Consider the following 13,621-nt stretch of genomic DNA (forward strand, 5'->3'; position numbering starts at 1 on the left):
TTAGCAATAGTATCTGGCTCTTCTTTAATGGTTGCAGTATACCTATATATGTATATATTTTAATTAGATCATGATGATGATTATACAGCTCTGTGAATATACTAAAACCACTGAATTATACACCTTAAAAAGGTGAATTTTATGGCATGTGAATTATACCTCAATAAAAATGGTATTAAAAATATCTTTCTAAAAATTTTCTCTGAAGATATTAATGATAATCCTTTTGAGGTTGTCTTTTCCCTGCATAGTCTTTCTTTTCTCCAAGTAGCTTTTTCTCTATTTCATTTTAAGGCTTCTCTCAAATGTCTAGTGATCCTTGACTGTCCACTCATATTAAAGAATGGAGGACTAAAAAGCTGAGTGTTGTGTGTACCTGGCTTGTACTTCTGGACCGGTGAACCTCACTGTGAGATGAACTGTCTGGGCCCTCTCACTGGGAGAGGCCCAGTGCCAGCATCTACAGATCTGTTCTCTTGGTCTAGTTAGGTTCCCCAGAGAAGGCTGACTCAGTCTACTGGCTGAAGAGCGTGAGGTGGCTGCCAGCATGCTGGTAGTAGGGGAAAGTTGAGAGTCTTAACACTTAGCATGTGATCATTCATCCCCATTTTCAGTGTAGTGTTCTCACCGTCTGCTGTGCTCCTGAGACTCTGTACTACTCTCTCTGGAGACTCAACCCCCAGGCTTCTGCCAAGCTTGGGTAGGGGACCTGGGAGTCTGTTTTATTTTTGTTTTTTAATGGAGAATTTTAAACATAAGAAAGTGGAAAGAACAGCAGAATGCTCTCTCACTTAGTCAACAGCCAGTTTCAGTAATCACCAACTTGAAGCCAATCTTTTTTCCTCTAAACCCCTACTCATTTCCTCCTTACTCCATTCAGGTCATTTTGGGACACATCTTGACATCATATAATTTCATCCATAGATATTCCATTACATATCTGTAAAAGATGAGAATTCTTTTTAAAAACCACGTGCAATACCATTATCACCCCATTTCTCTTAAAAAAAACAACAACAATGATTTCTAAGGTCAGCATTTACCCAGTCAGTTCTAACTGCTTTTTAAAGTAGACTTTTGGCCGGTCCTCACCTCTGCTTTCAGCAGTATCTGTTGCTACCAGTTCCTAAGTCTCTTGGGGGAGTTCTGCAGTGTAAATCAGCTTTGGCCTTGGGAATGGTTTTAGTTTTGAGCTAACAGAGAGTCCGGGGCCAGATCTTCCAGAATCCCTCCAGTCTCAGTCAAACCGTTTTGCCCACTGTCTGTCTAGGACTCCACTTTCTTAGTCAGCTAGCTCAGTTACTACTCATCTGTTAGCTCCCCAGCTTCCAAAGTTGTGTTGCTGTTACATCATTTCCTGTTCCCTTTGACCTTGTAGGGTTATGCTTTTAAAAAGCAAATCCCTTTATAGTACTTTCTAGAGGGATTTTGGGAGGGAGCAGAGGAAGATGGATTTATTTGTTCAGTGTGACATCTTTAGTTCTCCTAAAGACTGGTTGTCTGGTTGTTGCTCTGCGTCCTTGAGGGAAAGAGTGGGCATTCCTTCCCAGAGCCTCCCGATCCAGCTTTACAACCCACTGACAACAGACAAGTCCATCTTTATGATGATCCTTGCCACCTTTTCCCTCTAACTTCCATCTAGTGACCTAACTTCTAATTACTGCTTCCCTCCCTCCCATGACAGCCTTTCAGATATGTGAAGAAAAGGATTCTGTTACTCCAGTCATCTTTCTTCCATACTAAAGATTCCATGATCCTACAGCTATTCCTCACAGGGCACAGTTTCTAATCTTCTCCCCATCATGGTCTCTGTGCTTTGATCTTCTGTTCCATTCCCTTTTGGTGTGTACCTTCAAAACTAAACTCTGTTTTCCTGATTGAGTCTAATCAGAGCAGAAGTGGATAATATCTTCCTTCCTGAACATTACACCTTGATTAGTATAGCCTTAAGTCCCCTGGGGTGCAAGTAGTTGGTGCTCATCTACTCACCAAAAGGTTGGCAGTTTGAACCCACCCAGCGGTGCTGTGGAAGAAAGGCCTGGTGATCTGCTTCCATAAAGATTACAGCCAAGAAAACCTTATGGAGTACGGTTCTACTTTTGTAACATATGGGGTCGCCATGAGTTGGAAATGACTCCACAACAACAAGTTTTAGTGTAGCCTAAGATCCTATTAACTTTTTGGATAATCTTGTCAGGTTGAACAGATTAAAAAAAGAATATTGCAGTCTTTTCTCTCACATGTTGCTTATAAGTCCTTTGTCTCCCATTCTGCATTTGTGCCCATGATTTTTGGATCCAAACACAGGAATTTGCATTTGCCTCTATTAAACACTGCCTTGTTCAGAGGTTTGTGATGGAAATGGTGGTGTTTGTCAGTCCTGAAGCGTCAAGTGGGACATTTCCATACATCACGAAAGGGGGAATACGGAAGAGGGGCAGGAGTTGTAAGGACGAGAGAGGCTTGTTTAGAAAGGATAGAGAGATCCTGAAGTATTTCATGATAAGGGAGATTTGGGAGTGAGTGTGTCGACAGGAAGAAAGAAGCTATTGGTGAGGGGGTTGAAGATCTGGAGAGAGGGAGCAGTTGCTAAGTGAGGAAAGTTTTGTAGGACGTGAGAGGGAATGGAGTCGGGGAGACTGGAGGAGGTAACACTGCAGGTTAGAGCAGAGGCAGAAGGAGAAGGGGAACACCGTTTGCTTTGCTAATGTGTTTTCGCTGTTTTGGGCTCTGTTCAAATGTTTCATCCAGGGAGTAGCCTATGAGTGTGATGATATTTGCTCCATCTTTCAGATCAAGAAGCCAAGGCTTACAGAGGTAAAGAAGCATGTGTAAGGTCACACAGCCAGTTAGTGACAGAGGTCGTTCAAACCAAATCCTATACTTTACCCTGCTCCCCAGGTGGCCCAGCATGGACAGGAGACAAGTTAGATTACAGCTAAGGGTTAGTGAAAATGAGGCTGTGAAGTCGATAAACCAAGTTAGCTCATATGTCCAAAGAGTGATTAAAAGAAAAAGCCCGGCTAAATCTTGTGATGCCACTCTAAGCCAGTTTTTTCTAATGTTTGCTTTGTATTTGACACTTTACAACCAGCTGAAAAATCTTGCAGTGGCTGCATTCTTCTGAAATTATTTTCTGGGGAGGGGTTACCTTCTTAGAGGAGAGATGAGATGATAAAATTGTGTGCATGTATATATTTGTATACATGCATTCTGCAATGCACAGGGAGTTACTATCCTGAATTTATTTATACTTTGAATAATATATGGGGACCCTTCTCCCCTCAACCAAAAATAAATAAATAAACACACACACACACACACACACACACACACACACATTTATTTGTTACTAGTTTTAGCAATTACAAAAAAAAAACTGAAGATTCGGAACCAGCTTGATCGTTTTTAGCAAGAGACCTGATTTTTTTGCGTCTCTTATCTTGTAGGCCTTTGCACAGTTTGATGCCGAGGGTGATGGCACAGTTGATGCTGAGAACATGTTGGAGGCCCTAAGGAATTCCAGTGGAGCTAATCTTCAGGGGGAGCTGAGCCACATCATCAGACAACTGCAGGCCTGTTCTCTTGTTCCAGGTAACAGTGCCTAAGGCTGAAGAATGCTGTCTTAGAACCAGAATGAACCTTGCTAATGCTATAGGTTGTAAGCTGTGGGTACCATGAAATAAACTGTTCTACTCACACAGTATTCATTAAGCACACGATCTGAGTTAGTGTTCAGTGTAACCATCTCTTTTGTTCCCTAGTACATGGATGGACCTTTGTCATGAGACAGCCTTCCGTAGTGGATCTCTTTGTTTCACTCTCTCAAGAAGCCTTCCCTGGCCCTGGCTGTACTTTCTCTTAGCATCCTATGTTTCTTTTTTTTTTTTGTAACATGTTACAACTAATTAATTACTCACATAATTGTTTGTTAAGCTTCTGTGTTCACTCTTATGCTGTGAGCTTCATGAGGAGAAAGGAATCTTCTCTTATTTCTGCTATGCCGTCACATTGAGCACATTTTTTGGTATATGGGTAGGCACTCAGTAAGTATTTATTTTTTTAGAAAGCTTCTCTGTGAGATTTAAGTAAGAACAAAAATAAGTTCAAAATTAAGCAATACTTTTACTACAGTGTGCATATGAAAAAACTTGGCCTGTGTTTTTATATTTCTTTTGGGAGCTCAGACTTATGTAAAGACAAAAACGTAATAAATTTGGACTTTTTTTTTTTTCCTCCAGCGAGTAAACAGTTGCCCTTGAAAGGAAAAAAACTGCACATCATTCTGTTAGTGTCAGTTTATCCTACCTGAGAACTTTTCCTGCTCTATGTACTTGGGCCATAATACTTAGCATAGCTAGGACGGCAGTGGAGGCAAATAGATTTGATAGACACATCAGTGTAAATCTAATTGCTGTTGGCCCCTCTGGCTTGCTGCTGAGCAGCGTATTGAGCTAGGAAAGGGTAGTTTCTATATCTTAGTGAAGAGTGTATATTTTCATTCTTCCTCAAACTGTCTTTAATTGTGTAATTTTTATACAGCATTATCGGTAGCCTGTAGGTGTTAACTTTTCTCCTCCTTTCATCGCAGTTAAAATTATGCTTTAAATCATGTTTAAGTAATAAATATCTTGGGATTTACGTATGCTCCCACCTGTGCATTACCAGATTGTGGCTAGCATCAGGCATCTTTATTTGGATACTTCAGAGAGATTTTTTGGGATGGGGAAGGAGTGGAGACCAGGGGATCCGTCAGTAGGTGACATTTAATGTGGCTGTTGTGCCTGATGACTGTAGGGAGATGGGTAGATTAGACTGAGAAAGATTGAGGGTCCGGAGCCCAATGCACGTACATAGCAGGCTCATGACTTAGGACTTTCTCATTCTGCCTTCTCAAAACTTTGTATCAACACCCACTTTAAAGAATTGTCTAATCACAGCCTTAGGCTGAACCTTTGTAAGCTGAGGTCACCTCTGTGGTGGGATCTCACAGTGTCCTAGCCCCTCTCTCCAGCCCCTCCCATACTGTGATACTGTGCCCACCAGCTGTCTGTCCAAAGTGATTCAGCCATTCTTTTCATACACTAAAACTTGTTCCTTTTGTATCTTACTGGATTGGTGCTTAAGTGTTTAAAAGAGAGACAGCACCTTTGCCTGAGTCGTTGCTTTTTCAGCATATGAATAACATTTTCCCATCACAAGAATCAGTCTGTTTTTGACATGAGTTCTGTGCAAATCCATGCGGCATCCTGGGCAGTGGCCAGAGGGACGGACAGGCGGGGCAGACTCCAGAGACATCACACGGGGGAGGAAGAACTGGATGGTGGAAGGAGCACTTGAAGGGAGGACAAGGAGGATTCCTGGTCCTGCCCTACTTTGTTGACCTAAGTCTCATTTTCCTCAGTTTTAAAACAAGGATACCAGTACCTTCAGTGCCTACTCTCCACCTTGTTGTGAGGACCAAACGAGATAATGTGTGTGAAAGCCTTTTACAAGCTATAAAATGCCTTCAGAAATTGTGGTAATGGTAGTGGTTGTATTATGATTATCATTGTCTTCTGTAGCTTAGTATAAAAGCAGTGATGCTTTTAATAGCTAATGTAATAAACTGTATTCCTAGCCTATATTCTATGTGAAAAACTTCTTTAAAAACTTCTGGTCAGTATTTTAAATGCTTATACATTTTTAAAGATCTGACTGAAACAAATAATCATTATTCTAAGTCTTCTACAATTCTGTTCAGCTAAAATAAAATTAATTTTTAAGTTGAGATTGCTACCAGCTCATAGCTTAAAAACTTTAGATTTTTAAATAATTAAAGCTGAAAGTATCAATGCAGATTGTTAATGGTTGCTTTTAGTTCAGGTAGGCCACCAGGCAGAGGATGTGGAAACTATTGTGTATGTTCCCTAAAACACCAAAAATGGGTTTTGTCTCCTAGGTTTCATAGACATATTTTCAGAGTCCAAGGAGGGCCTGGGTGTTCACTCTTCAATGATCCTGCGCTTCCTGCATCGCAATCGCATCTCTAGCACAGTGATCCCCTACCCGATGTTGGACCACTGCAATAACATGTGCACCATGAGGTCTTCTGTTCTAAAGGACTCTCTGGATCAACTTGTGCAAAAAGAAAAGGGTATGTGTGGGGTTTTTTTCCCCTGAAAATAGTCTATCATTTTTTTCTAAAAATAGTATTTATTAATAGGATGAACCAGTCCATCTTTATTTCTGAAAATATAATAGTGATCAGTTTGTAGCATAAGAGTGGGTCCCAGTGATCCCTCCATCACCCTCCCCTGCAACCCCCACTCCCCCTTAAGCATCTGATTTCTCGTCATTCATGTCTCTGCCCAGTTGTAACTTTAGGGAGGCCTTCCCTGATCACTGTGTCTGTTGCCACCACCTCCTGGTCACTATCACCTTTGCGGGTTTCATAGTCTGAATAGCCCTTATCACTATCTGAAGTTGCTGCATTATTTATTTACTTGTATTTTTTCTGCCTTCCCCCTCAAGGGCAGAGTTTTTGTCTTGTTCACTTCCTTAGCCTTAGTAACTAGAACCGTGCTTGGCACGTAGTAGTTACTCAGTAAGTCTGTCACTACAGACTCATTTGGTGGTGGCAACAGAAATTAATGATGTGAATACACAAGTCCATGGAAGATAATAGAATCTAGAAATAGTCCCAAGTACACGTGGGCATACAGTACCAGATAAAGTCAGCATTACAAACCAGGACAGAAAGGTGAATTAGTTAACAAGGGGGGTTAGGAAAACTGGTTAGCTATTTGGAAAACAAATAAAACTAGATTATTACCCCATCCCATTCACTAAAATAAATTCCAGATGGATCAAAAAGTTGAGCTAAAAAGGAAACTATATAGAAGAAAGTAATTCCACTTTATAAAAATCTTGATAAGGGAAAGCCTTTCTAAGCAAAATGTGAAACCCAGAAACTATGAAAGAAAAGATAAATAAATTAGATTGTATGAAAATTTAAAGTTGTGCACGGCAAAAAGTATAAGCAAAGTCTAAGGACAAATGATATTCTAGAGAACAAAAATATTTCTAACATATTTGGACTGACTCAGTTTTTACTAACTCTGACCTTGGGCAATTATTTAACTCTCTGTGCCTTAATTTTCTCACCTATGAAATGAATTAATACATAGAAAATGTATAGAACAGTGTCTAAAAAAAGAAAAAAAAAATTCTTGGCCGTCAAGTCAATTCTGACTCACAGCGACCATATAGGACAGAGTAGAACTGCCCGATAGAGCTTCCAGGGAGCGCCTCGTGGATTCAAACTGCAGACCTTTTGGTTAGCAGCCATAGCACTTAACCTCTACACCACCAGGGTTTCCAGAACAGTGTCTGGTTCACAGTAAACACTCAATTAATATGAGCTAGTGTGTATATGTTATGTAATGTACATAAAGTATATAAATTGGTAAGACTCGTGACCCAGTAGAAAGTGGAAAAGGATATGACCAGACCATACTCAGAAACACAAGTGGCTTATAAACAAGTGGTTTTAAAAGCCTAACTCATAATTAAAGAAATGTAAATTCAAACTATAAGATCATTTGCTTCTTTTGGCTTGGTTTTGCACGTACACCAGTAATTCAAGTATTACACTTTAATGAGATAATGGGGAAATCATTGGCCAATTTCTGCTTTACATAGGTTCTTTGAAAGGAAATTTTAAGAAACATTAATCTTTTTAAGGAACAAAGTGCAAACATATTTCTACTAGAGATTTTAAATGGACTTTTTTTTCCCCTTGTTTAAAAGATACAGTTCCCCCTGCTGTCCGAAAGTAGAGCATTCTTATGAAACCTTTCCTAAGCTGAAGTGGTGTAAAGCGAAGAAGTGATTACCACTAATCTATATGGAAAAAATTTTTGAATGTCCCCAGACCCAGAAAATAACCTACCAAATCCAAAATAAATCGAGATAAAGCATAGACGCTCACAGACACAGTTCAAAGCTATGGCGACTTGATGCCGAGATGCTGAGTGTGGCTCCCAGGGAAGGCGCTTGGCGACGCCACTCTCGCTGCTCGGGGCACGCACTGCCTCTTTAATGGCTCGCTGCAAAACAAACACTGAACATTATTTCCACTTTTCACCTTTTCTCATAAAAGCAAAAATCCCCTTCAGATTTCTCTTGGCTAGTGAAAACAGGTACTAATGTAGGTCTTTCGTAAAAGCAAAGTGGTGTAAAACGAACTTCCAAAAAGCGGGGCATACCTGCATTACATGATAAGCTCTGGTTTTCCTTGCAGAAGGCCCTGGAGATTTAACAAGAAGTCCAGAGATGGATAAACTCAAGTCAGTAGCAAAATGTTACACTTACATAGAAACATCCTCCAACCCTGCAGACATTGACAAGATGACGAATGGAGAAACATCATCCTACTGGCAGTCAGATGGCAGTGCCCGCTCACACTGGATTCGGTGGGTGGTATGATACCAGGTCTTGAGTGAAAGTCCAAAAAATTATCTGCTTTCTTTTTCTTACCCTATGAGTATATTAAATAATTTTTTTGTTTTTTTTTTTAGTTTTGGAATGTTTTCTACTTAACTGTCTAGTATTTTTCTCCCCTGTATGGTGAACGGCTGTCTGTGAAGATGCTTTATGAATCAAGTAAAAGGAATCATGTAAAATCATGTTAACCTGGTTCACATATTGATAAAATGGATAATTTCTTTATTTGATATTTTAAAAGAGAAATGTTGTTAGATTCTGTTGAGTCGATTTTCGACTCATAGCAACCCCATGTGACAGAATAGAGCTGCCCTGTAGGGTTTTCTAGGCTATGATCTTTACGGAAGCAGATCGCCAGGTCTTTCTCCTGTGGAGCTGCTGGGTGGGTTTGAACTACCAACCTTTTGGTTAGCAGCCAAGTGCTTAACCATTGTGTCACCAGGGCTCCTTAAAGGAGGAACTAATACTTGACTAATATTTCATACTGCTGACTTCAGATCTTTTTCCCTAGTTTCTCAGGAAAATTAGTATCATAAGGGGCAGGTGCTTTTTTTTATATCAGATCTGATTTTATTTTTGAAGACCCATTGTGTACATTTAAAAGAATCTATATGAAACTAAGTTGACCAGTTTAGAAAAGGGGATGGGATGGCCAGGAATCTTGGAGTGAAATTAATGACAGTAAACTATATAATCTCTAGAAGTTCTGAAGCTGCTGTCTAAATTTTCACCTGTCCTTTCTGAGAATGGTCTAAGTTTAGTTGGAGAAAATAGAAATAATTGCCTTGCTTTACTTTGGAGTATATATTTTGACCGTTAGCCACCTATCTAGTTGATAGATGAGGAAGTATAGTCAGTTCTTAGTCCTCAAGATAGAAAGTTTGGATGCAGTTTAGAATTTGCTTCTTGCTAGGTAAAGAGATTTTGTTAGAATGTTCATATTATACTTTCTGCCTTTGCTAATAGCTTAAAAGGAAGTGTAGTATTAATCTTGAACTGAAACTTGTTTTAGAGACTTGGGCAAGTCATAAGGACTTTGAAACTAATAGCTTTTCAAGCTAGTTGCTCTTAGGAAAATCAGTCTTTGGGTATATCAAATACAGTATCTTTTGAGATGAGACTTGTGGACCTTGCCAGTTCGTGACCTGTATAAACATATGTAATTTCTGCTCTCTGTTTTCCAGTTTAAAAATGAAGCCAGATGTTGTGCTTAGGCACCTGTCCATTGCTGTGGCTGCCACTGACCAGAGCTACATGCCACAGCAGGTGACAGTAGCTGTGGGGAGGACTGCCAGCGACCTTCAGGAAGTCCGAGACGTGCACATCCCCAGCAACATCACCGGCTATGTGACACTGCTGGAAAACGCCAACATCAGTCAGCTCTGTGAGTCAACTAGATGCATCCTGCCTTTCTAACTGAGGGAATAGGGAGGAGAGGGAGGAAAATAATATTTTTTAGCAATTGCTTTATATCAGGCCTTATCCTAGGAGAACCTCTGAAGTGGAAAAGCTGTTAGTTTTTCTTTTGAGAGTCTATTTGCTTCTCATGATATATGTGAAAGTCATCATTGTATCATCTATTCAGTGTTTTTAAAAATTATAGAATAGTGGTAAACTTTTTTTTAATAGAAAATATTTTATTCTTATTTTCTTGTTGGAAAATTAGAAACATATAAACAAAAATTACTCAAAATCTCATTACCCAGGGATTGTCACTGTGAACACCTTGGTGTGGATACTTCAAGATCTTTTCTTGCATGTGTGTATTTATATACGTGTATGTGTACATGAAGGTCCCTGGGTGGAGCAAACGGTTTGGGCTCGACTACTAACCTAAAGGTTGGTGGTTTGTATCCACCCAGCAGCACTGTGGAAGAAAGGCCTGGTGATCTGCTCTGTAAAGATTACAGCCAAGAAAACCCTGTGGAGCAGTTCTACTCTGTAACACATGGGGTTGCCATGAGTCAGAATCGGCTCGACAGCAACAAATTTGGTTTCTGCTTTATGTGTGTGTGTCTCACACACACACACACACACACACACACACATTTTTTTTTTAAAAAATAAGAGTTGTATACATATATTTGCACATACATTTATGTATTTCTACAAATCTGTACATATCTTTTGAAGCCCTGGTGGTGCAGTGGTTTAGAGCTCGGCTGCTAACCGAAAGGTCGGCGATTTGAATCCACCAGCCCCTCCTTGGAAACCCTATGGGGCAGTTCTACTCTGTTCTGTAGGGTTGCTATGAGTTGGAATCGACTCGACGGCAATGGGTTTGGTCTTGTTTTGGTATACGTATCTCTTACATATAGAATATGTAAGAGATATATATACATATCTTTTACAGAAACGGTGATATTCTGTACATGCTATTTTATAATCTTTTTTTTTTTTAACATATTGCCATATCATATATTCGTGCGCACCTTTCGTGTTATAAGATTATGCTTTAATTTTAACCAGCCCCTTATTGTTGGACATTTAGGTTGTTACCAGTTTTATGCTGTTATAACCTTGCTTCACACGTAGGATTTTGGAAATAATCACAGTTCTGTGATTTCTTTCCAGGCTTATTTCATTCAGGAAGCCGGAATGCTTCATGTTTTGTCTCATTTCTTCTAATGCTTTCCTGGGCCAAACGAAGTGTTCTTACTTTGCTCAAAGGAACTGAGAGGCCTAGGGAGGTAGAGTCTTTGTGTCTCACCCCTAGGCAAAGAAGTAGTTAAGCTTGTGGAGTAGAAACTTCGTGTCTTAAACTGTGGTGGTCTTTTCTCTAAGTTGTGTCCTTTTTAGACTTAATTATTAAAAAGTAATTCTCATAACTGCTTATGAGCCAGCTATTGTTTTATAACTCAATCCGAGTTTCTGAACCCTAGGAAAAATTCTAGAAATGTTCTTACCATGCATTTAGTCAGGATTTTTTTGTTCCTGTTACGCTCTGTGTATTAATTTTTCAAGACTCAGAAATTCCTAATTTTTCATGTTATTCTTAATACTTCTGAGATTGGGCGATGCTTTTGTGACAGGTTTATCATCTAGTAGTTGCATTGTACACATTATTTCTGTTGTCAAAGTATATCTTCAGAATTTTCTTTTCAAAATGGAAACTACTGTTTTGCTTTTAGTTTGAAGCCTAGCATTTGCTGACCTCACGCAGTTAATCCAGTACTGAATTTGTTGTTTGTGCTTGACAGATGTCCAGATCAACATAAAACGGTGTCTTAGCGATGGATGTGACACTAGAATTCATGGTCTGAGGGCTGTTGGCTTTCAGAGAGTCAAGAAATCTGGAGTTTCAGTCTCAGATGCTTCCGCGATATGGTACTGGTCTCTGCTGACATCTCTGGTGACGGCGTCTATGGAGACAAACCCAGCCTTTGTCCAGACAGTCCTGCACAATACTCAGTAAGAAATTCAGGGTTTTCCAGCCCCATCAGGGTCCACTCATTCTTCTGGAACACTTTTGGAAATGTCACTGAGCAGCCTGCTAGCATCACGCCTTGGTCAAAAGCTCAGCCCTGGTGCCCTGTTGTTTCCTGCTTTTGTCTTTTTAGCTCCACGCTGCTGCTTTCTTTGATGTTCTGACCTCACAGACTTTGAAGAAGTGCCCATTCCACCTTCCTACTCCCCTCATGCAGTTCCCTCAACTTCCTCACCCTCAGCAGCTCACTAAGTGCACCGGTCTTGTGAGGGTCTTCCTGTTTCTTGTCGACTGGGAAACGATTCCTCACATTTAAATAGTGCCTTATGTTTACTGGGTAAAGCACTTTCAGGTAAAATATAAATAAATATACTTTTTTTTTTTTTTTAACCTACTTCCACTGTGAAATGTACCCGTAGAAATTATTTACATTTTTTAGATGAGGAAATCGTGACCTTCCCTGAGGTCACATGACTGGGCAGTGATGGATCAGTTTGCGTCTAGGTCTTTGGACTCTAAGCCCAGGGCTCTTTTCACCACCAGTGAAATCTTTTCAAGAACGCTAAACTATTTATTTATTTTAAAACTTTTATTGTAGTAAAATATATACAGGTAGTCCCCAACTTACGAGGAGGTTCTTTTTCAACCACTCTGTCATAAGTTGGTTCTGATGTAAGTTGAATACGTCTTTTTTTTTTTTTTAGTTTTCATTATTGTTGCCTTTTATTACCAGTATCTTTATAAATCTGATCTGTGAACATCTGAGAATGATAACATTGACAAAAATACACACTACAACATTGTATATAGTATGTATTACTAACAATAAGATGTACCAGAAAAACAGCAGATAGTCATAAGTGCCGCTCGTCACAACTTGAATACGTTGTAAGTCAGGGACTACCTATATTACAAAATTTTGCCTTTTTAAACTATTTTTACATATATAATTTAGTGCTGTTAATTGCATTCACAGTGTTGTGCAACCATCACCGTTTCCAAAGTTTTTTGTCACCCCAAACAGAAATTCAGTACCGCTTCAGCAGTAACTCCCCATTCTGCCCTTCTCTACCCCTGATAACCACTAGTAACCTTTTGTTTCTCTGCATTTGCCTATTCTAGATATATAAGTGGGATCATACAATATTTATCCTTTTGTGTCTGACTTATTTAGCAAATGTTTTCAAGGTTCATCCATGTTGTAACATGTATTAGAACTTCATTTCTGTTTCTGGCTGAATAGTATTCCATTGTATGTATGTACCACGTTTTGTTTATCCATTCATCTATTGATGGACACTAGGGTTGTTTCCACTCTTTGGTTGTTGTGAATAATGCTGCAGTGAACATTGGTGTACAAGGATCTGTTTGAGTCCCTGCTTTCAACTCTTTTGGTTATTTACATAGGAGTTGGAGTTACTGGGTCTTATGGAAATTCTGTATTTAACTTTTTGAGGAACTGCCAAATGTTTTTCACAGCAGCTGTGCCATTTTGCATTCCCGCTAGCAGTGTATGAGGGTTTCAATTTCTCCATATCCTTGCCAACACTTGTTATTTTTTTATTTTCCTGATAATAGCCACCCTAGTGGGTGTGGAGTGGTAAACTAATTTATTTGTAAATATAGAACAGCTTTAAATTTTTCTATTAAAAAACTCTTAGGGCAAAAACACCCAGTGCTAACATACAAGGTGAAAACAACCAGCTT

The 13,621-nt window shown here is 39.5% G+C and overlaps 1 protein-coding gene across 1 annotated transcript in view; it reads left to right on the plus strand.

Annotated features, from left to right (window-relative positions):
- ZZEF1 (zinc finger ZZ-type and EF-hand domain containing 1) overlaps positions 1-13,621 on the plus strand; it is a 119,593-nt gene that overhangs the window by 13,633 nt on the left and 92,339 nt on the right. Inside the window, 5 exon segments of the mRNA XM_023731139.1 lie at positions 3,450-3,594; positions 5,942-6,136; positions 8,285-8,456; positions 9,672-9,871; positions 11,688-11,898. Coding sequence (XP_023586907.1) covers positions 3,450-3,594; positions 5,942-6,136; positions 8,285-8,456; positions 9,672-9,871; positions 11,688-11,898 — 923 coding nt within the window.

This window comes from Trichechus manatus, unplaced genomic scaffold (genome assembly GCF_000243295.1).
Source record: "Trichechus manatus latirostris isolate Lorelei unplaced genomic scaffold, TriManLat1.0 scaffold00040, whole genome shotgun sequence".
In the NCBI taxonomy this organism is placed as follows: Eukaryota; Metazoa; Chordata; class Mammalia; order Sirenia; family Trichechidae; genus Trichechus; species Trichechus manatus.